The 25,250-nt window shown below is 33.6% G+C and overlaps 1 protein-coding gene, 1 long non-coding RNA gene and 2 pseudogenes across 2 annotated transcripts; 3 read left to right on the top strand and 1 right to left on the bottom strand.

Annotated features, from left to right (window-relative positions):
- Positions 1–6,769: 6,769 nt before the first annotated feature.
- LOC149493266 (uncharacterized) lies at positions 6,770–14,422 on the top strand. Its single transcript, XR_016318514.1, has 4 exons — positions 6,770–6,880; positions 12,540–12,797; positions 12,893–12,935; positions 13,028–14,422. It is a non-coding gene; the product is annotated as an uncharacterized LOC149493266 (long non-coding RNA).
- Positions 9,243–10,234, top strand: LOC149493268 (uncharacterized; annotated as a pseudogene).
- Positions 10,247–11,469, top strand: LOC149493267 (uncharacterized; annotated as a pseudogene).
- A 4,494-nt stretch (positions 14,423–18,916) lies between the features above and the next one.
- LOC149493265 (uncharacterized) lies at positions 18,917–19,663 on the bottom strand. The gene has a single exon (XM_089715453.1). It carries the CDS (start codon positions 19,661–19,663, stop codon positions 18,917–18,919), a length of 747 nt encoding a protein of 248 aa, XP_089571579.1.
- Positions 19,664–25,250: the final 5,587 nt, after the last annotated feature.

The raw sequence follows: 25,250 nt of genomic DNA, 5'->3' as shown, positions 1-25,250 counted from the left end.
TTAAATATATATAGACATCTATAGTCTTTTGTAAATAAATTAGATTGGTTAATGTGCGATAATTGCGATAGCGACTATGATTAGTTAACTGGTTTAGGATTTTAGAATAATGTAATTGCAAATTCATTTAGAACATTGTCAAATAAATTACATGAACCATAATTATACTTAGGAGGTTTAATATTGAGATAAGAATTCCTAACTAATATTGATGTAAGCTAATCTAGGAGTTTTAATAAATATTGTTAGGAGAAGTTATAATCTAAGGCTTAGACAAGTATATAGTTATAGGGTAATTAATAATATCATTGAATCATGCTTGGAGGTTAATATAAATTGTTAATTAGTTGATTTGGAATTATTAAGTGTATATTTGTGAGTGTGATGGATGATATATGTTGCTTGAAGTGGATGGGTTGGTTGGATTGATTGCCCGACGGATGGGTTGTCTGAATTGATTAATCGAATGATTGATAAATAAGGTTATGGCGGACGGGATGAGTTGATTTGAATTGCCCGACGGATGGGCTTAGATATTATATTGTTGAACTGTGGTTTAGTCAAATTTTAGGGGAGGTGCTGCCGAAATTTCAATAGAACCTAGACTAGTTTTAATTAATGACATAATTAATAAGTTTAATTAGACTAATTCTATAACTTAATACATAATAAATAGAGTGGCCTGATTATTTATTATCTTTATTATTCATTGAATTATTTTCATTATTTTTTTGTTATTATTGTTATTTATTTTATTATCGTTGTTTATTGTTAATACTATTTATTTATTTATTTGCGTTGATTTTGAATGTTTAATTGTGCATTGTAATACGATGTTTAATTGATTAATATATCTACATTTGATTGCAATGTTTGATTAATTGTGTTGTGATAATGTTATGCTTTGTTTGTGTGGAATTGGGATGAAGTGGGTCACCATGGGTTTGTGAGACCGTTATCGTTATATGGATCCTGATTACCGTTACCGTTATATACCATTACCGTTATATGGATCCTTAGCCGGGTAAATGGGAGATCGGCGCCCCCGTGTGCACCTACTGTTACCGTTACCACAGGATGGCCTCTCGTCGTTGCGTACCTGATAGTCTATATTTGATCGCAGCCCGCAGGGTGGCCTCTTGTTGTGTGCGCCTGATGATCTAGATTGGATGGAGACCACCAAGTTGCCTCCTGTAGGTATATATATGTATAAAAAAAGAGAGGGCTGGTCAAGTGAGGATTAGACCGGTCGGCTAGTATGGGGGATCGGCTCCCTGGTGCACATGTGAGTGGATGAGCCATGTGGGAGGACGGCTCATCGGGGTTTCGGTGACGCCACTGACTAATTTCCACGTGATGTGATTACTTGAAGATGTTAATGATTGTGGGTGCTGGTGATATGCCATTTGTGTGATTGACTGCGTGAGCATATAACTAGTCGGATGACTAGATTGATATATTTATTCATTTGTGGGAATGCATGTGTTGTGCAATAGGTATTACTTCTTAGAAGGCTTACATATCTTGTTTAATTTTTCAGGAAGTAAGTTTCTCTTTAATTCGGTTAAGTTATGTTCCTTTGCCGCAGGGCTAGAAGAAAATTTTCCCAGTTTCATAATTATTTTACTATGTAATTATATGTATAAAAAGCTATGTATACCAAATAGTTAGTGACTCCGCAGTTGTAGTCGTGTATTATCATAGAAGAAATTATTCCGTGATCCCATATTAAAATGTGATGTATTGTTAATTGGGCCCGAACTGTGGAATGGGGTAGCTAATAAATTTGGGCCGAGATATAAATTAAATCTTGAGGTTTATTTTCCTATAAATATGGGCTGAATGTTTAAAATTATATTGAGATAGTAAATTCTTAGTGTTTCAGGCTTACTACGGGCCTCGGGGGCCTTAAGCTTACCTGGGCCCTAGTGCCGGTCCGGCCCATGGAATCGGGTCGTGACAAAAAAAGCTAAAAATTCAAAGTGGGCCGAATTTAATTATTTAGCCCATGTAGAATTGAAGCCTAGGCTTATCTTGTGCATGGAGCTGCATGGGAATAATAGAAGTCTTACTTTGTTTGAGTTGAAGTCTTACTTTGTTTGAGTTCCAACCTTATTTGACCAAAAAAGACTCCTGATTGGGAAAAATACAACAGAAAATCAGTTTTCTATTCTAATAATATTTCTTCCTAATTAGGCCAGCTAGTTTCCTACTCGGATTAAAAGACACCCTATGAAATCAATATAAAGAGAGATCACTGCAGCAATTAAGCTATTTGGGATCTTAAATCTTTGTTCCACTCTTTCCTTAGTTTTCTTTTGTTTAAGACTTCGAGCATTCAAGTTTTTGTAAAGAATCAAGGAAGTCGTGTTCATTTACTATTTTTTATCTACTAACTCTTAATTTGTTTCTAATTTTCATTATTCATATTGACTATGGAATTATTTTTAAGTTTAATTGAGTTTTATTTAATTAATATGTCAAACTAAATTCTCATATTAGGGATTTGATGTAGCTTAATTTCTATTCCAATTTATAATATTAGATTTTCTTTTCTTTGTTCAAGGTAAAATTTATTATCAAACTTAATGCTTCCAGGCAGAGTTTCTCACCTGAATTGATTTATTTCATTAATTACTATCCGGAGAAAAGTTTTTGATATGAAAAAGGTAATAAATTAAATAGGAATAAGAACTTGATGCGGAAGCTATATGGTTGACTCATGGGAGTTTTTCATAAGTTAACGACATTAGGTTATGAACTCATAAACAAACCATAGAATTTAATGATTCATGTTTGATTGTGCTATTCGAAAATAGATAATTAGACCAAGTTAAAATAGTTAACAATACATCGGGAGAGCTTGTTAGTGATTTTAAGGTTGTTTCTCCTTGAATAATTAAAATTGATTATCAAACTAGTAAAAATAAAATTGATAGAATTAAGTGGAGTCAAAATCTCTAGTAGTCTTTAATCCTTGATTTTCTTTTCAACAATTACTTGCTTGATTTCTTATTCATTGCTTTATTTTATTTCTTTTATTTTTACAATTATTCTTCCTATTGTTGTTTAGATAATAGTAGGTTAATATAATTTTGATACTTGGTATACAATCCTTGTGGGAACCGTACTCTACCTAATCTTTTTTACTTGTTGCGATTTCATACACTTGCAAATTTGTCCTATCAAATTATTCTTATTTTTTTCTAATTAATTGCCAAAGACTTAAGTGATGAAATTACTATATTGAAACCCTTTGATTTTGTAGGACAATTTTTTTTAATTGGCTTCTTTTTCATAGTTACTATTAAATGGTTTTAAGGACACTATTGATAACATTGAATTAGGAACATTTAGCATTTTTATGAGCAAATTTTTTTAAACAAAACTTAGTAGTTTTACTGTAGGACCTGAATACTGCAATAGGATACCTCCATAAATTGCATATCATACGTAAAAGTTCTCTTTTCTAGATAATCTTCTATCACATCCCTAAGGATAACATTTATTCATTCTTTAAGCAATCCACCAATCTCAAAATTAGTATAAAAGAATCAAAGGAAGTACATCCAACCAAAAAATAAAGGAAAAAAATTATTCAAAATTGTCAAGCAACCTAACCTTCATGATTTGAATATTGCTATCCTACCTCTAAGAGGCATGATATACCTTACCTGCTTTCTTATTTTGTTGCATAATAACCAAAAAACATCATCATAATAAACTTCTCTAATCAACAACAAAACTAAAAAAGGACACCTTAAATGATAACATAACAAAGAAGATCAGCTTTAGACTCCAATGTGGTTTGTTATTTCATCTGATTGTGGTGCAACAATTACTCCTATTACTTAAAGTGTTGTGTTACCCAATGTCTAATTGTGTATGTGCATAGATAGGATGTGCGTGTTTGGGAGCTTGCTGGGAAGATGAGGGAATGTAAAAGGTAAATGGTTTTATTTTTAAAATTTCACATATTATTATAATATTTAGAACTCTCCGTTATGATTGTCCTTGGACAAGAAGAAAAGGTCTCAAAAAACAAAATACCAAATGAAGGTGCAAGAAAATATTTAATAGCTTCAATAAGGACAAGAGGGAAAAGAAGTATTATAATTATTTACAGATTCCTATGGATAGGAACATGATCCTTGCCAAGAAAGTCAAGTGATTTCTGTAAAGGCTTTGAGGTTTCTATGAGAATATGTAGATTTACAGTTTGTTAAACAATACATACATGGAACCATATTAGAAGGAAACAGTTTGAAGGACACTCATGGAATGCGAATTCAACAGCAGGAAGGAGGTCCGCTGAATTTTACAAGAAAAGATGAAAAGATAAAGAGGAGAAGTTTATAAGATAAAACAAAAGCTGCAATTTTATTTTTTTTAAGAAAGAAGGTATCTTTGCTTTGAAGAAGCAGGTAGTAGGATAAGATTGAGGAGAGAGAAAATAATCTGATATGGCTATGATTTTCATTTTGCAACTCTAGATGGTGAGCCACATCAACTTTCCGGTTATTTTCTCACCGGATTATGTTTGAGCAAATCTAATGGGATTATGAATTGTGGCTTATTTAATTGCCACATTTGAAAGATAGAAAATTAAAAAAATATCTTCTACAATGCTATTGTCTATTTAATCTATTAAGCTGAGGTGTAAAAAGAATAGATACTATGAATCACGCCCTCTATTTTCAGAGAGTCTATTAGACAATGTGACTCAACTATTTAATTCATTTTTTTCCTTTTAATTTTATTTTTCTTTTCCACCATCTTCTCTTCTCGCTTAAACTTCTTGCGCTCAACTTATTTCTTTTTGGTGCTAAAAAAAAAAAAAACTGTAGTTGCGTGGTTGCTGTATCTAAACAAATTAACAAAACTAAGAAAAGCCCTAGCAATTGGACTAGTGAAGGAGCTCTCTAACTAAGGTAACCCTTATTTTATTCTTCATTTTTCTTTTTTTTTTTTTTTGGTCTTTTATTTTAGTTTGATTATTGTTGTATGTTTAGTATTCATAACCAAAGATCCCTAAAATTAGCCTCAGAATTTAATTTAATACCAACTCTCAAGTTATGCTTCTTCATTATAAAGGGTTTCCTATTTTCTTTTCTTGTTTTATGTTTGTCAATTCCTTTCTTTTTTTTTTTTTTTTTTGCTATAGGGTATTCTATTACTTGTTGCTACGAATTAAATTTACTTTGTATTCAGATCAAAAGATGACTTATATGCAATAGAATAGAACAAAAACAAACATGTAAAGTAGAGGAATTAATTTTTGTAACTGAGATTGAACTCCAATTATGATAATAACATAGTTTGTGAAAGTGGAATATCATTCATCTTAGAACTGCAAAACCATTGGTTTAGTAGATGTTAAAGAAAAGAATATGGTATTCATCGGTTATGAGTTCAAATATGCCACGTTTGGGCACTTTATTTGGAAGGTGGTTGTTGATCCATGAGGTAATAGTAAATGAATTATGTTCTCATAATTGACTAGTTTTTACTTGTAAGATATTAAAGACTAGAAATTATTGCTAATTATGACTATGGAAGCATCAATTTCAGTTTGATCATCAATATTTATGATAATAACATTAACTGCTTATTTTTGTCTCATGAATTCAAGTTTGTTGACATACCATGGCTACTGAATTTTCATGGCTATTGAATTTTTTGGTCGATGTATTGAAACTATTTTTTTCCTACTCTCTACCCAGTGATGTTGCTTTGACTGAGATACATAACACATACATTGGTTTCCTTTTCTTGCATTATGTTTATTCATAAAAATTGTTTTGGTTTATCCACTTCATCAATTAATTTTAACAGGATATTACACCCTTTTTATTACTTTTATTTGGATTAAAACATAACAATTGCTAATGTTCAAGTGTGATGCTCTTTAATTTGGGGGTCTTTATGCTGGCATAATTGCTTATTTTCCTTAAGCAATAATTTTATAATTCCATTATAGCCATAAAGTGTTCATCTTATGTAGGTATATATACTTTTTCTATGGATTTGGAATATCTTAATAATCTTCCATGCTCCTAAGAATCACTCAATGTTCAACATGCTAATAATTTCTTCAAACCTCCTACACATAATAATTCTATGCCACAAGATAGAATGCCAATTCAAATCCCAAACCAATTTGCTCATTTTTCATTTCAACCGAATTACAGTTTCAATCTAATGAATATTCCACATCCTGCTTATGCTAATCATCTATTTGGATTTGGATTCTCCTACCAAGGTCTAGCACTACAAAAAAAATGCCATATTGTGATCGATTTTAGCGACCACCTAGCTTCGTCGCCATTTTGCAATCGATTTGCTACAATCTTGCGACAAATGGTAGTGTTTAAATTATGATAAATTGTGCGATGGATTTGTGACCACTCTGCAATGATATTACGATGAATTTTACGACCGACACGCAAATGTTCACCCCAAAAATTGGAGGGCAGTAATGTTGACGGTTCTACAATGGATTTGCAACCGCTAGTAAATTTACACATTACTATCGATCATAAATTTCACTGTTTCACCGAGCGACATGTGTATTTCTTTGTTTAACATATTATGATGGATTTGAGACCACTGATATAATTCTTTGACTGATATTTTTTAACACATCATTAAAAATTACGACCGATAAGGTCGATCACAAAAATTTAAGGGTTAAAAAACCCCAGCCTCCTTCCTCGCGCTACCACCGTCGCAGTTTTCTTTTTCTCTTAAAAAACCACGCAACTCTTCCTCTTTCTTGCTGTCCGATGACTATAGAGGTGGTTTTCAGCGGGATTCTTCTCATCGCCGGTGGTTCCTGTGACGCTTCCTTCTTTTCGAGCAACAATAGTCACATTCATAGGTTTACTTTTTTTTTTTTTTTTTGCGTTTTTATGTTTTTTTTATTTTGTTATGATTGTTGTTTAATAAATGGTTCTAATTCATTTTTTTTATGCATTAATCATTATTTAGTTCTATTTTTAAGTTTGTTAGGGTTTGTTGTTGCTATATATGTGATTTGAACATATAATTTATGATTTTTGTGATATTAGTGTTTGTTGATTGTGAATTTGGTGTGTTGTATTTATAAATTATGGTGTTTGTGATATATTAGTGTTGTGTTTATAATTTGATTGTGAATTTACTGTGTTGTGAACATAGAAACAATTGAGGTGAATGGTTTTTATAAAATGTGTTTATAAAATGTGATTATGTTGTGAATATAGAAATAGTTGAGGTGAATATAATTTGATTGTGTTTATAACTGTGATTATGTTTATTATTAAGGTTTTTATTGATTTGCATTGTTTTTTTTATAAAATGTGAAGTGAGTAAATGGTTTAGATAATTTTGTAAATGAGGTTTTTGTAAATGTGATGTGAGTAAGAATAAGATGTTTTCAAAAAAGATGGTTTTCAATTGTTTCTTATTTGATGATTTAATCGTTTGTTTTGTGTTTGATGTTGTATATTTCATTTGTCACTTCAAGTTTGGTTTTGAATAATAGGATTCCAAATTTGTTTTTTTATATTGTAAATGAGGTTAGCTACAAATATCAAACTTGATAAGCAAAACTTGTTAAAAGGAATCTGGTTTTTGTACAAAATGTGATAATGTTACATAGGTTAGCTACAAATTCCAAGTTTGGTTGAATTTGTTCTTTTTTTTTTTTACCAAGAGATATCTAGAAATAAGCTTTTTAAAAGCAATAACAAAAATTACATAGGAGATTAAACACAAGGTTTAATATTTTGTATTTTGTATAGGGCTGATTTTGCTTGTGTTTTAGTCATATAGCTAGACTTCTAAATTGTCTTTTCTTTTAATTTTAAATTACATTGTTGTTGGTTTTCTTTCTCTATTTAAATATGTCTATGCCTTTTGCAAATATGTTTTGTAGCGTTGTTTTGTTTTGATGTACTTTTTAAATCAGTAATTTTTTTATTGACATATTTTTTATATTATGTTTTATATGGTTTTAGTTCTCATTCTATGATAATTTGTTATAGGTTAGTATTAATTATTTATTTGATCAAAATAAAAATGGTTAGTATTACAAACTTTCTATATTGATTGAAAAACTTATAATTTTTAGTGTTGTGATTTATTATTTTTATCGTTTTACTTATACAATGTGATTGAGCTTGATTGGGATGTTGAGTTTGTATGAAATAGAGACCTAGTAGTGGCCATAAGTTGTTGTTACAAGGTGTTTCGAGTATAGAAGTGTTTTTTTTTTTTTTTTTGGCTATCACTTAGTTTCGACATTTTTATGGGGAAGTGCTGTCGAAATTCATTTAGAAATTAAACTAAATGCATAATAAACTTAGATATTCATTACAACCATCATTGCAAAAGTTGAAAACCTTGTAATGAATGTAGCAATAGAAAAATAAACCTTAGTTGCATATTCAGTGTCTTTCTCATTTGTATTAAAGAGAAGACACTAAATTGTCCAAGTTGGACAGTCTAGGAATTTCTGTCAGTAGAAAAAGCACAAAATGACAAGCCTTTACATATGCACTTATTTAGAATTTATGTTGTATCTCCTCCTGTGTTCTCTAGATGTATATATAGTGGGTTTAATCGATCCGCATTATGTGTTCAGAGAACTATGGGGAGATGCTGCTGAAATTCTAATCGGTGCATAGTGTAAAGGAGTTGTTTCGTGTTAACTACTAAATGGTGACATTTCTAGATATGCTAGGTTCGTACCAAATTTAAAAGAAACACGAATTTCATTTGTTATAAAGATATGAACTCTAGAGGCAAGTTTATGAAATCTAGCTTTAACGCAATTAATAATCCACTCTTAAAATTTCATTAATGTTTTTGGATAATAAAAACAAAACTTCTTCATTGCCTTAAAAAAGCGGAGAGATAGAAAATGGATGTACCAGAGGTACGAGATGAATGGGATATTAAGAAAAGAATTCTTACAAGGATTAGATACGTTCATACAATTTGTAGTTGGTAATCCGAGTCACATGGATGGTTGCAAATTGAGGTGCTTGTGTAATCATAAGAAGTGGCAAAACAGAGCATTCTTTGATGTTGATACAGTTAAGCTTCATCTTTATAAGAATGGTTTTGTGGAGAACTATTATGAATAGATACTTCATGGTGAACTGAGGGTTTGTAGTAGTTCCAATCGCCCATTTACTATATCATCGGCCAGTCAGTTGTCATAATTTCAGCCAACTGTAATCAGAAGATAAAATGATATGGTACTTGATGCTGCTGAGCCAGAATTCCATTGGGACAACATGGAGGAATCACCCAACCTCACAGCACAATAATTATTTGACATGCTAAGTGCCGCTAATAGTGAATTATGGCCTAGATGCCAAAAGCATTCAATTCTATCTGTGGTTGCACAATGGTTGCATATGAAGTCGGAGCACCACTTTTCAGAAAATTGTTATGATAATTTCATGCAATTATCAAAAGAAATGTTACCCGAAGTGCATTCCATGGTGGATAATTTTTATCGTACAAAGAAATTAGTATGGGGGTTTAGGATTACCAGTGAAAAAGATTGATTGCTGTCAAAATAATTTTATGATATACTGGGGTATTGACTCTGAATTAAAAGTATGCAAGTTCTGTAATCTTCCTAGATACTAAAGGCAGAGTCAAGGGACTGGTATAGTACAAAAAGAGAAGTCCTTCAAGAAGATGTATTACGTCCCACTTATTCCTCACCTTCAAAGGCTATATGCAACTAATGCGACAATGGGAAAACATGAGATGGCAAGCTCAGCATGAATATGAGAATGGTATAATGACTCATCGGTCTGATTCTGAAGCATGGAAAAACATTGATAATCAGCATAATTTTTTTGCATCTGAGATCAGAAATGTGAGATTGGGTCTATGTACTGATGGGTTTCAGCCATTCGGGCAATCAGGACAATAATATTCATCATGGCCAGTCATCATCACACCATATAATCTACCACCTTCCATGTGTATGAAAGAGGAGTACATGTTTTTGTGTGTTATTTTACCTAGCCCAACTAATCCAAAATATAAGATTGATGTGTTTCTATAGCCTTTAATTACCAAGTTGAATCAATTATGGGAGTTGGGTTTTGAAATATATGATATTTCTACAAATCGAAATTTCATGTTGCGAGCTGCTTTGCTTTGGACCATCAGTGATTTTCCAGCATTAGCAATGTTGTCTCGGTGGAGAAATATTGCAGGAAATTGAAAATCTAGACTTATGAAAGTGAAAAAATTAGGTGTAGAAGAAGTAAATGGTTGGATTGGGCATAATAGTAGATGGAAAAAGGGTAGCATCTTTTGGGATTTGTCGTATTGGAGTACACTTTTAATCCATCATAACCTTGACATCATGCACATTGAAAAGAATGTATTCAAAAATCTATTTAACACCATGATAATTGAGGGGAAATTATAGGGCAATGCAAAAGCTAGGGTGAATATGAAGTAAATTTGTCGTAGACCGGAACTTGAACAATGAGTAGTTACTGGGAAGTTTCCAAAGGCTTGTTTGCTTTAGAAAAGCCACAAAGGCAAGTATTATGTGACTGGGTTAGAACATTGAGGTTTTCGGATGGATATGTATCAAACATGGGTTGATGTGTGGACATGAAATAATATAGATTATTTGGCATGAAGAGCCATCATTGTCATATTTTCATGCAAAGATTGATTCCAGTGGCTTTCCGGGAGTTGTTGCCAACTAGGGTTTTGGGAAGCGATAATAGAATTGAGTCTCTTTTTCAAGAAACTAACAAGACTGTAATCCGATGTGCTGATATAGACCGATTGGCACGAGAAATCATGATAGCGATATGCAAATTGGAACGGATTTTCCCACTTGGATTCTTTGATTCTATGGAGCATTTACCGGTTCATCTGCCATATGAATGTAGTATTATGGGACCAGTACAAATTATTTATAATCTTAACTCTAAATTCAATATTATTGTTGTAAATTATAGGCACCTACACAATATAAAAAAGAATGTTCATAATAGGGCTAAGGTTGAGGGATCAATTTGCAATGCATACTTGGTGGAGGAGGCATCAACCTTTTGTTTACACTACTTTGAACCACATGTTTACACCAAGCATCGGAGAGTGCCACGCAATGATGATGGGAGAGATCGAATTGAATCCGAGTTAGAAGGAAATCTAACCATTTTTACTTATCTGGCCGTACAGTTGGAAAACAAAAAAAGACGATTATCTGATATAGAGATATGAGTAGCTCAAACATATATTTTGTTGAACTGTGAAGAGATCGCACCATTTGTACAGTAAGTTACTGGAATGATAGAAACTAATTTTCTTAATAACTCACCTACATCCCAATTTAACCATTTACATCCCAATAAGATATATATCAACAATTTATGGCTACAAAACCCTAATTTGACTGACACTGTGATTAACGCAAGACTGGATGAAGAATTTGTAGACTGGTTCAAATGTTATGTAAGTAACTTTCATGTTATGCAATGCAACCTACATATATTTTAATTAATACTTAATTTGTGTTTCATTGTTATTTCCTACAGGCTCGAAACTCGGAAAGTAATATTTCGAATAAATTCATTATTGATCTATCGAGAGGACTTTATTGATAGCAAATCCCTACTCTAGTTACTTCATAAGTGATTATAAGTTTTACACCGAGGGATATGGGACAAATAGAAAGATAATGAATAGTGGTGTTTGCATAAAGGGATAACTATAGTGACGTGTCAAATGATTTTTATGGAAAGTTGGTTGAGGTCTTAGAGTTAGAATGACCATCGCTACTAATAAAGTGCATAAGATTATTCAAATGTGAATGGTTTGATCCCACTCCAAACCTTGGTATAAAGGTTCATCCAAAGTATAACCTTGTAGATATTCATAATAGAAGAAGATATACAAAGTATGAACCTTTTGTACTGGCGATGCAAGTTGTGCAAGTGTACTATGTTCCATATCCATCTATGAAATAGGATCGACTAGATTAGGTAGAAGTTTACAAAATCAAGGCTAGAGCAGTTGTATTAGACGTTGAAAGCAAAAAACCTGTTGCACTCTCAATCTCTGACCCATTTCAAGAAGTTGATGTCGATACGCAATTGATGCAACTAGTTGAAGATATAACTTAGAGACTATATGATGGAAACAGAACTTATGTTGACATAGGTGTATCAGATGATGAGGAGGAAGAAGAACATATCATCCTGGGTACTGAAGAAGAAGAAGAAAAAGAAGAAGAAGGAGGAGGAGGAGGAGGAGGAGGAGGAGGAGGACACGAAGAAGAAGATGATGAAGATGAGGATCCTCAAGATGGAAATACATAACTAAATTGTATTGGAGATACTAAATAGATGTTTTTTAGAGCACTGAAACATTGCTTATTCAATATCTATGATGTTTTTTAGAGCAATATGATTATTGTACTTTGCAAATGTTCTCTGATTTCATATATTATTATTTCAAGCTTAATCATATACATGCATATATAGGTTTGGTCATTTGTTGTACAGATGGCAAGATGCAGGGCGCTTGATTCAGACACGCCCAGCAGCAGACCTCGTGGAGGTCGCGGCCAAGGACGAACACGCGTGGACGAGGAGGGGTTACACCTCCTCTACCTTCTCCTCTTCCTCCTTTTGGTACACCTGGGGTTTCGTCTTCTGTTCAGCCCCCTGTGCCACCTCCACTTCCTCCTATTCCTTCTTTTTCTTCCCCATTTCCTGGACCATCAGAGTCTACACCAGCTGCATAATCCCCTTCTGCACCAGGTAATCATAACTGTTAATTAGCACCAATAAGGACTTATTTATTTAAGTTGCACCAATAGTCCCTTGTGACATATTTATTTAATTTGCATTTGCAGCTTCAGCCGAGCCACGTATAGAACTTAGTTTGGTAACGGGATAGTAAGTGCTTGTTTACTTTTGTATTTCTGAATGGTTTTATTTGCATTTTGATGATTCTTTCTACTTACATTTCACTTTGTTATCTTTCATAGTATTTATCCATCCTCTCGAGCATCAAGGCAAATTATGAGGATCATAAAGCTACATCTTGATAAAGATGGATATACTTGAGATGCGGTACCATAGGAGATGAGAGACTTTTATTGGGATGAGTTTCAGGTATGATGTTATTCAATTCACATCTGCACTAGCATTTATGGAGATACAATCAATTACATTCTGAAAAAATATTATAATTTATTTTTGCAAAAACATTTTGTATGGGAGGAGGCTATCACAGCTATGCTTAAGGTGGCTTGGGAGAAATTGTGCGGCCTATGCTACTCTGACTTCACTTATAAGATGAGGAAGAATGGAAAGAAGCTGTAGTGCGTATCTCAAGAGATATGGGAGAGTTGGCAAAAGGCTTGGGAGGATCTTGCATTTAAGAGAAAATGTGAGATCTTTGCACAGAACAGGCATAGTGAGACTGGCAATTATGGAGTAGGACCATCAAGACACACAGGCGGGTTCATCTTTGCTATAGAGATAGCTCAACTATTGATAAGTAAATTAGTTACAGTTACCACACTGACGTTTAATGGAATAATTACACATATTAATATATTATGCAAAAAACTGTGATATAGGCTGAGAAAGATGGTCATGAGCCTACACCGATGGAGGTGTTCAGATACACTCACACAAAGGACCATGATGGAGAGACTTTTATCGACAGGCATGCAATTGGTGTTAATGTGATTATGAGACATTTTTCTAATATGATATTTTATTATTTATGCATTCAATGGAGGTGTTCACTTACATCTAGCAACTGTATAAAATCATTATACTGTTGTTTCCAGGAGAATTACAGTACAGCTAGCGATCGTGTTCTCTCTTGTCAGCCTTCATCTGATGGTTAGTCGAGTGTGGATGAGTTAGCTTTATATTTAGACGCGGTAGGAGGGCAAAAGAAGAGGAGGGTGTACAACATCGGCTCCCAGGCATCACAGTTTTACTGCGGCTCAGCTTTAAATCTGCTGGTGCACCACCATCACAAACACGTCCCCAGCATAATTCAGAGGAGATTAGTGCATTGAGAGCTCGTGTTGATGACCAGGAGAGACAGCTCATGGAGCTTAGAGCACATGTGATGCCGATGTCTGGTCTCGGGTGACTTTTACTTCCTCTGATTCCCCGACTGTTCCAGATCCACTAACGCCAGCTATTACCGAGCCTCAAACATCATTCATTCCTCCTCCTCTAGATGCTGTGGCTGATACTACAGATACGTTAGTGACTCCTCCAGACACTGCAGCAAACCCAAAGGACACTACACTAGATTCTGTAGCCACATCATCGGTCCGACATTGTAGATTTGACTTTGGACCATTTTAGGTTGCTATTTTCATTGATTTTGCTTTCATATTTCATAACTTATCACGTTTATGATGCCTTTTGGATTGATGTGTTGATGATGTGTATATATATGTTGTTTTTCAATTGGTATATAAAATATCTATTTGTACACAATTGCAAATTTTTTTTTTCTTGTTCAAATAATGTTGCGACCGATATTGTTTTTTTAATAACACATATTGCAAGAGAATAGAGACCAAAATTCAAAAAAGCTGAGAAAAAATTACAACCGATTATCAACAGCCAGTTACCATTTTGTTACCCACATTTAGGCGGGAAACTGTTGCGACTGATTTGCGAAGGATACTTCATACAGATTGTTTACCGATTTGGTGGTCGCAAAACGTCTTGTTCCATCGCAAAAGAATTTGCGATGAGTGGTTTATCGATGAATTTTATTTTGTCGCCAATCCATCACAATGAGCATTTGGCGACTGATTTTCTTCAATTTGTGATTGATTTGGCGATTGCAATTCGCCTAATTTTTTTAATGTAATAGATGATTTGAAAAATCCATTTAATAGTCAAATGTCTATTACATCCAAAGGATCCAAAAAGAAAAATGTGGTCACATAAAAATCCAGTAATTCTCAATCTTCACTTAGTAACAAAATTGGACTAAACAAGAAGATGTTGCATTGAAAAATGCATGGTTGTATTGTTGGATATTAGCACAGTGATAAACTCCAAGATTGATTAATTAATAATTTATAACACCAAAAATAATAACGGGAAAGGCAACCAAAATAATACTAACACAAAACACCAAATAAAATTGTATTAATAAGAAGCAAACTTTCACAAAGTTTAAGGAGAGAATTACTTACTTGCTTCTTAGACTTGGTTTTTGCTTGGTTCATACAAATGAGGTGAGGGGTAATATTTATAGGCATTTCCACCTCCTCAATGTACGGCTATGATTTACTTACAAAAATGTACGGTGGAGATTACATGGAGCATTCTAGAGTAGGTGAGATATTTTCTTAAAATATCTAGTGGGTGAGAGTATTCTAGAATGTCCTAGGTATTTACACACCATGTGGGCTTGGGGCATCCATCTTTGTGCTTGGGGTTTCCACCTTTGGACTTGAAGCTTGCCAAGTATTTATCTTATTGTAATAGCCCATTTTGGTGGTTATCTTTTCTAAATTAATCGGTGATATTTTAATACCTCCCTCAATGATTAATTTCTCTTTCTTCATCATTCCCAATTGTTGGTGAAAATCTTCATATTTATTTGTGTTTAAACTCTTTGTAAAAATATCGGCTGGTTGATCCTCCGTCTTGATATATTTCATTTTAATCTCTCCTTGTGGAACCTTCTCTCTGATAAAGTGATAGTGAAACCTCCATGTGTTTTGTTCTCGCATGAAACATCGGATTCTCAGCCATTTGTATAACCGAACGATTATCACAATTTAACGGAATTGGATAGTCGATGGGTTGATGCAGATCGTTCCTAAGCTGTGACAACCAAACACTTTCCTGAGCTGCTGTTGCTGCTACCCAATACTCAGCTTCTGTTGTGAAAAGTGACACTGTAGGTTGTCTCTTGCTGCACCAAGAGATTACTCCTGAACCAAGACTAAATGCATAGCCTTTTGTCGAGCGCCGAGCGTCGTGATCTCCTGCATAATCAGCATCGCAATATCCTTCCAACTTGATAATTTCACCTCTCTTGTAAAAGATCCCATAATCGTTTGTACTTTTGACATATCTCAATATTCTTCGAACTGCTTCCAAGTGAGGTTTCTTAGGCTTCTACATAAATCAACTGACTACTCCAACTGCAAAGGAAATGTCCGGCCGTGTCATAGTGAGATAGATTAGGCTTCCCAGTAGTTGTCTATACATAGTAGCATCTTCGAGATCATTCCCTTCATGAGCACACATCTTGACATTAGCATCCATTGGAGTAGATATTGGCTTGCATTCCATCATTCCAAACCTCTTCAGTAGATCTCTTGCATACTTCTGTTGTTTGAGGTACAAACCTTCCTTGGCTTCTTCTATCTCCAATCCAAGGAAATGCCTGAGCTTTCCCAGTCTTTCATCTTGAAACGAGTAGCCAAATTCTCTCGGATGAGTTGAATCTCTTCGATGTTGTCGCCAGTGACTATTAAATCATCAACATATATTAGCACTATAGCTAGTCTTCCTTCCCGATATTTCACAAACAAACTGGAGTCTGCTAGTGTCATAACATATCCATTCTTGACAAGTAATTCTACAATCTTTCCATACCAAGCCCTCGGTGCTTGTTTTAGACCATAAAGAGCTTTCCTTAGCTTGCACACATAGTTAGGATTCTCACGACTTCTGAACACTAGTGGTTGCTCCATGTAGATTTCACGATCAACTTCAACATGTAAGAATACGTTCTTCACATCCATCTGCCACAAAGGCCATGACTTACTAGCTGCTAAAGCTAGTAATACACACACAATAGTGATCTTGGCAACTGGACCAAATGTCTCATCATAGTCCAAGCCATACTGCTGAGAAAATCCACGAGCAACCAGTCTTGCTTTGTATCGCTCAATTGATCCATCCGGGTGAGTTTTTATTTTGTAGACCCATTTGCAAGAGATGGGTTTCACATCTTTTGGTTTTGGCACTAATTCCCATGTTTGATTTTCCTCCAAAGCAGTAATTTCTTCTTCCATCACAGTAGTCCACTCCATATTCTTTGATGCTTCTTCATAAGTTGTTGGCTTCTTTATCTCTGCTATAGCAGCATTTGCATATTTTGGATTAGGCCTTCTTTATCGACCCGATCGCCGAAGTAGAGGATAATCTGGATCTTGTTCTTCTTGACTTGGATGTTGTTGTTCGTATGCACCTATCTTCCATGGGCTCTTCGATTTCTCTTGAACTCTGGATGGCTCTTCTTGACCTTTCTCTGGGATGAACTCTCCATCTCCTATCTTCTTTTCTACTTTTTCTTGAATTTCTTTTGAGTCTGGTAGTAGAGTTGCTTCAGATGACCACCAAGATGATGTCTCATCAAAGACCATGTTTCGTGAAATATAGCACTTGTTAGTTGTAGGATCATAAATGTCCAGCCTTTTCTTTGCTCATTGTAACTAACGAATATGCAGCGAAGTGCCTTTTTGTCAAACTTGCTTCGAAGTTCATTCGGAACGAAGACATAACACACGCATCCAAAAACACAAAAATGAGTTACAATTGGTTTAATGTTCCACAATTTCTAGAATGGGGATGTAAACTCCAGTCTTGCTTGAGGTGGTCTGTTGGTGACGTACACAGTTGTCTTCATGCACTCTGCCCAAAATCTAGTCAGTACATTCTTCGCATGGAGCAAACTCCTGCAAATCTCCACTAGGTGTCGATTCTTTCTGTCAGCAACTCCATTCTGCTGTGGTGTTCTTGGACATGTGAATTGCCTTTGAATGCCTTGCTCTTGGCAAATTTAGTGAATTCATCAGATGTGTACTCTCCACCACTGTCGGTGCGAAGGCATCTAATTTTATTTTCGACTTCTTTTTCAACTTTCTTCTTGAAAGCTTTAAATTTTTCAAAAGCTTCCAACTTCTCTACCATGAAATCTACCCAAAACTTATCTCGAGTAGTCATCGATGAAAGTAATCATGTAGCTCATATTACTGTTTGTAGGTTGTTTGATCCGTCCAAGAAAATCTGAATGTATTAACTCCAATGGCACCTTGGCTCTATGTTTTGACTCTTCAAAGGGAAGTTGGTGAGCTTTTCCATGCTGGCACCCATCACATATAGTGTCTTCTCGGCATTCCAACTGAGGAAGACCTTTAACCATGGACTTCTTCATCATCACCTTAAGCTTGTGATAACTAACATGTCCCAGACGAGCGTGCCACAAATCAGCTGTCTCACTCTTTCTTGTTCGATCAACATAGGCTTCTTATGCTGACATGATGTAGATTGATTCTACTCATCGTCCTTCCATGACTGGAGCTCTGATTAATTTAAGGTTACGATAAACTTCACATCATCAGGACTGAACACCACATAATTACCTGCACTTGCTATTTGTGATACAGAGAGCAAGTTTTTCTTCATCCTTGGCACATGGTAAACCATCTGTAACTCCATTTTCTCTTTACTGGAGGGAGAAACAATGGTTGTCTTTCCAATATGAGCTATTGGCAATCTCGTGTTATTTGTTGTGACTACAACACGACCTCCATCATAATCGAATACATTCGATAATTTCTCCTTATTTCCAGTCATGTGATTAGAACTTCCAGAATCAACTATCCAATCATCATCATAGTTGATTCCATCACTTACAAATATTAATGACGACTCCTACTTGGGTCCTTTCATCATCATCTCTACCGGCTTTTGAATATTCTTCCTTCTGAACAAAGGAACTGTGAATATCCCATTCTTCTTCATTTTGTTGCTCGTTGTGGGTTGATGTTGTGTTTCCTTCTACTCATCTGCTTCGACATTCTCGGGCAAAATGTCCTCTTTTGTTGCACTTGTACCAACGATCACTTTCTCGCCAGTCGCCTTTCCTATGTCTTGGCCTTACTCCGCCTTACTATGATGGTCTCCACTTTTGCTTTCTCCATCCTTGTTGATTGCCTTTCTTTTCCACCATCTACTCTAGCAACGTTTCGAAATCCCCTCTTTTTAGCAAAGAGAGCTTTCTCATCATCCTCCAAAGCTACTTTAGACATTTTTTCGTCCAAAGTCTCTTCATTGGATAAGATATTCTCTAACTCGTCTAAGGTTGGTTGTACAGCCCAACCACGAGTAGCAGTCACAAGACCCTTAAATTCAGGTCTTAGACCATGAATGATGATCCTCCTCATCCTTGTCTCATTGATCTCGTTATCTTGATCTAATTTCGAAATCTCCTCACATAAAGATTTTACTTTAGAAAAGTATTGACTTACAGTGAGGTTCTGTTGCGAGATTGAGAACAACTCATTTTCGAGCCATTGCAATTTTGCTTTGTTCTTCTTGGCGAAAGCAGACTTGAGAATGTCCCATGCTTCCTTTGGTGTTTTAGCCGACTTGATCCATTGCATCTGCTCATGTTCTACTGCAACTGTCAGCACATACATCGCCTTCCCGCATTTTGTCTCCCACTCTTTCAGAGCTTTCGCATCCCCAACTAGTTGTGTAGTATTATCTCCTCCGACGATATCCCATAAGTCTTGACCTATGAGATAATATCTCATACGGGTACTCCAGTTCCCATAATTGTTGCTATTTAGCTTCTCGATGCTATTAGCAACTCTAGAAAAATCCACCATAAGGTACTGGTGTTCCTAACACTAACCAATGCACAACGATCCTTGACCAATCAAGATCACAATCCTTGCTTGTGAATCTTGCTTCAACAACAGTGCCCGACTGTTAATTCCAGCAGAGTAACGATACTCTACACTTGTAAATGAACACCACAAAATACCACGGCTACAACAACTACCACCACAACCAGGCTCTGATACCACTTGTTGGATATCAGCGCAGTGATAAACTCCAAGATTGATTAATAATTTATAACACCAAAATAATAACGGGAAAGGCAACCAAAATAATACTAACACAAAACACCAAATAAAATTGTATTAATAAGAAGCAAACTTTCACAAAGCTTAAGGAGAGAATTACTTGCTTCTTGGACTTGGTTTTTGCTTGGTGCATACAAATGAGGTGAGAGGTGATATTTATAGGCATTTCCACCTCCTCAATGTACGGCTATGATTTACTTACAAAAATGTACGGTGGAGATTACATGGAGCATTCTAGAGTAGGTGAGATATTTTCTTAAAATATCTAGTGGGTGAGAGTATTCTAGAATGTCCTAGGTATTTACACACCATGTGGGCTTGGGGCATCCATCTTTGTGCTTGGGGTTTCCACCTTTGGGCTTGAAGCTTGCCAATTATCTATCTTATTGTGATAGCCCATTTTGGTGGTTATCTTTTCTAAATTAATCGGTGATATTTTAATATGTATGTCTATGTTGATTATAATATTGGCAATAATAAAAAAAGTACAATTATGTGGGACTAAATTTTGCAACTATGGAGGGAGAATATGGGTAGGGAAGATCATAATGGTTGAAACAATAATAGCTTAGAGTGTTGTTGGAGAAAATACAAGCTGCAGTTAACAAGTTCTATGGATTTTATGACAGACTAGAAAGACATCCACAAAGTGGAACAACCCTGAAGATATGTTTAAGTCTAATTTATTTTATTCACAATTCATACTTCTTAAATTATCAACTTTTTTTTGTTATTTTTTTATGTAATAATATATGGTAAATTTTAACTTATATTGATCATTCTTCGGAATTTGTAGTAATGGATGATGGTAAATATAGTTATAATAATATTAGTAGGTGTCTCAAATGGAACAGTGGAACCATATGGTTTTAACATTTGATATCATCTTTGCAAGTTAATGATTCTGTTTCTGCATTTGGAGGATCAAGAAAGAGTTAGATTGATTTTCTTGGACACATCCAATAGTTTAGGCTCCATTATCAAAACTAGCAATTTTCTGGTTTTAATAAATAAACAAATAAAACTTCTACTTTATCTTATTATCCTAATTTTATACAAGAAAAAATTTGATAGGTTCTCAAAGCTAATGTTAATAAAAGCATGTGAATCTATTCAATTTTTTCAAGAGTTTACCAATTTCAGGTTCCAAAAAATCAAGTTCCAAGCTCATGCAATTTCAATTCTAAAGAAACCATGGGCAATCCTTTTTTTTTTTTTTTTTTTTTTTGCATGCAATGTTTTTGTTTTATAAGATTCTAAACAAATTGAAACTTACTCACTCTTGTTTTCTAGATATGAGAAGCAATGCGAATGTATAAGGATTTTAACAATGGTCAAGTATTCAGATATGAACATTGTTGGGAGCTCATGGTAAAGAACCCAAAATGGTATTCAAAGGGGCTTACAAAGACAAATGAGTCAAACAAGTTTAAATCAAATGGCACAAAAAATCACCTCCATTATAAGACAAAAATTATAATTCATATTTAATATTAAAAAATAAAAACGAATATAAATAATAAGTAAAAGTGAGCAATGACATAAAAAATTGAATGAATACGAATAATAGTATAATCAACGTGTAACACACATAATAAAAAGACTAGTAAAAATAAATATTACTACTTAGATACTTGATTTCAAATTTTTTAAAATTCTTTTTTAGATTTGTATCTTGAATAAATAAAATAATAAATATTACTACTAAAAAACCTAAACCAATTTAACAAAAAAATTCTTAAATTTAATTTTAAAATTATAATAAAATAAAAAAAATTGGAAGTTTTCACGGTTTCAAACCGCAATAACCGATTCCAATTTAAAAAAATGAAGAACCGAAACCAAACTTTAAGTATATTGTAATACCTCCAATTTGACAGTCTCGAGTATTATGATTTCTATGGTAATTATTGCTATTTAGAAGGATAGAATAATTTGAATTATCTTCATTGTTAACGAAGAAGTATTAATTATAAGATACGAAGTTTAATGGAAACCAATTTCATTATGAAAATTAAATTGGAAGAATGTTAAATGAGCTTAAGCTTTGATGATCAGAAGCTAGCATGAAAGGCTTGTTAACCTAGCACCTTGATTTAGCATTTAATGAATTAATGTTAAATCACCTATGACATTTGATTAAGGTTTAATTATGTAATTATATAATCAATTTGATAGTTCTCGATATTCTAACTATCAATAATTTCGGTTATCCGAGTAATCTAAAAATTGGGAACGATGAGAAACACTATAGTTAGAGAATATTAATGTTAATTAAATGGAAATTAAAGTATGTATGTGTAACACCCACCGCCCAGTCCCGAGAGACCCAACAGCGGATGCCACATTCGGTGCCGAAGACACCGTCTTAACTTAACATATAAATCATAAATTCAGATTATGAATTAGAAGTAATTGAGTAGTTACAAGTTTAGCGAGTAATAAATTTTTTTTTTTAATAGATTGAGAAAAATCCTACATAAAAACTGCAAGAGTTTCCCTTTAAAAACTGAACTCGCCAAACATGTGAATACAAAACTCTCCCAATTAATCATCATAACACAACAACACTTCTATACGTTCATAACTATAGAAACCCTCCATAGCATTTTAATGATCTTCAATTAAATGCATTCATTATATATATCAAGTCTTAATGAACTAATCATACCAACTATCTTAAAATAATTTATATTCAATCATTTAATAAATCTTATGCTTATCTCCAAATATATACACCAACATAATTGATAAATGCATGCTTCAGTTATACTTCAAATAACAAAATCTCCGAAAATGTAATAATTATACATGTCATAATTCTTAATTACATAATTCTCAATCTACTACCAAGTTAGTCACTTCTGCTTTGATACTACTCTTCTAATCTTCAAGTAGCAACCATGATCTTCAATCTACGCGTGACAAAAATCGACGCGCTGAGTATAAAACTCAGTGGTGCTCATAATTCACATACTTATTGAAGTTGCGATGGCAACTTACTTAAAACACAAATTTCATAAAATCATTTACAATCATAGAATCATTAAATTTCAACATACATTTACATTTATAGCAAAGAAATATCAAATAAACTTCTAAATTAATAACATAACTAATTTAATTCTTTATACTATAAATCCTTTACTTAGACATTTAATCACCATAAATAAACTTATAATTAATAACATAAATAATTTAATTCTTTCAAATCATAAATTCATTACTTGAACATTTATTATACCAATACATACACTATTTATTTATAAAACCATGTACCAAAATATCATGCTTTGAAAATTCATTTGATAACATAATCATTCATTTCCAAAGTAAGGTTTAATAAAATAATATGATCTCATTCATTTAATTGCCTTACAAATATTTTCCAAGGGGCTCGCATACACTTAGGAGAAAGATAAGCAGATAGGTTTTCATAACTTATTCATAATAGCCTTAGGTCGCCAACCTTTTCATAACATATAGAGCGCGTCCGCCCTAACATAAGACATCCACGTGCCTAGCATATGATCATAGCTTCTTATCATAATGGCATTAAATGCCGAGCATGCTCATCATACATAATAAAATCAAATCACGCATCAAATTCACACTAAGTATATTAGAGCCCAAAATCCTTATTTTAATTCTTAATTCATAACACTTATCATAAAACTTGTCATATTCTTTAGTCTTCTTAAATTCATAATATAAGCTTACTTTAAAACGTAGTAGCTCATGAAAATTTCATACTTAAACATAATTACTTAACATAGAAAATTTCTTATCATATGAAATCATACATGTAAGCTTACTTTAGAACTTAAGTAACTCATAGAAAACTTCATACTTAAACATAATTACTTAATATAGAAAATTTCTCATAAATTCCTTTTCTTTTAAAACTTTCTTAAAGTCATAATGAAATGTAGCATAAGTAATTTCTTATCATATCAAATCATACTTTCCTTATTCAAAATTCAAAGAACATACACCTTAAATAACCATTTTTTTAAAAACGCTAAACAAATGAAAGTTATCAAAATAGTCACACATATTTCACATATATAAAATAATTAAGCATTATTATCCTATGGTGGTTCGACCTCTTACTGAAAACCAAGGGGAGGAATTTCCTTCTCCAATCAAGTATGCTAACATAACTCTTATGCACAAAAGTATCCATTTCAACCCTCATCATGCATGATCTATACCAATTCCACACTTTTTCGCTTTATATCCATTTAAACATATCTACAGCAACACTTTTCAAACTTATGTCTTATTTTTGTCAAATAAATCTTAAAGTATACAAAGAATCAAGAGAACTTCATCACACATGCTTCATACCTACCTTTATCCAAATAAACCTATGATTCAAGACATAGAAAATTTGCAGCATTAATATAACCTTGACCTTTGCTGGGTTTCTAAGACATAACTTGAGTTCTAGATCTCCAAATTGAATGAAGTTCGATTCATTAGAAAGATAAGACAAAAGTCTACAAATGTTATCAAGGGACAACAGCCCAGATCAGTCTGTAAGATGGTGAAAAAAAGCTAGGAACACAGACCAATAGTCCAGACCTGATTCAGCAGAACTAATTCCAATGTTTATCAAATTCCTACTTATCCAGACACTCAAATCAAACCACTCTAAAACCAGAGAAGTCTCAAGACACAGGGCAACAACTCTCATGAAGAACTCAGAACATAATATTACCATTATAGTGGTCAAAATGGGCACTCAATTCAGTGATACATGTGGCCCGTCATAACAGAGTCAGTTTAGGTGTTTTAGCCATAAGTTAAGTTATACATATCCAAATTGGACACAAGAGGATGGGTTGGAAAGCTAAGAAGTAGACCTACAACTTTCATGAAGGACTCAGACACAAATGGAAACTAGAAAGGGTCGAAAAATAGTCCTTAATCTCACTCAATAACATTTTTTCCCAATTTCAGCTTACTTAAATCATATACAAGGTAGAGATTTCTACCACATACTTCATACTCATCAAACATCATCTTAAAAGCATAAACCAACAAAGAATAACAAGAAATCTTGAGGCCTTTTTCATCAATAGGTTCTGCCACTTTTGGAAGATGAAGAAGAAAATGTTTTCTTTATCAATTCTACATATAAGCATGCTTAGAAATCTCCCAAGAACACATTTATCCCATAAAAATTCAATAATCAAATCATTTCATATAAATTCCAAAATTTCACAAAATAGTATAAACTTAACAAAATCAAAATTTTAACAAAGTAATTATGTTTATGAACACTAACCTCAAAAATCAAGCTTGGAACACCCAAAAATCA

This window comes from Jatropha curcas, chromosome 10 (assembly GCF_041381405.1).
Source record: "Jatropha curcas cultivar XTBG-Jc1 chromosome 10, XTBG_Jcur_1.0, whole genome shotgun sequence".
Lineage (NCBI taxonomy): Eukaryota > Viridiplantae > Streptophyta > Magnoliopsida > Malpighiales > Euphorbiaceae > Jatropha > Jatropha curcas.
Note: the sequence above shows the minus strand (reverse complement) of the source record. Positions and strands in the feature narration are given on the sequence as shown.

What these genes read in the sequence shown, in the direction of transcription:
- LOC149493265 (XM_089715453.1), bottom strand. Translation starts at nt 19,663, where the DNA reads ATGGTGGATTTTTCTAGAGTTGCTAATAGCATCGAGAAGCTAAATAGC.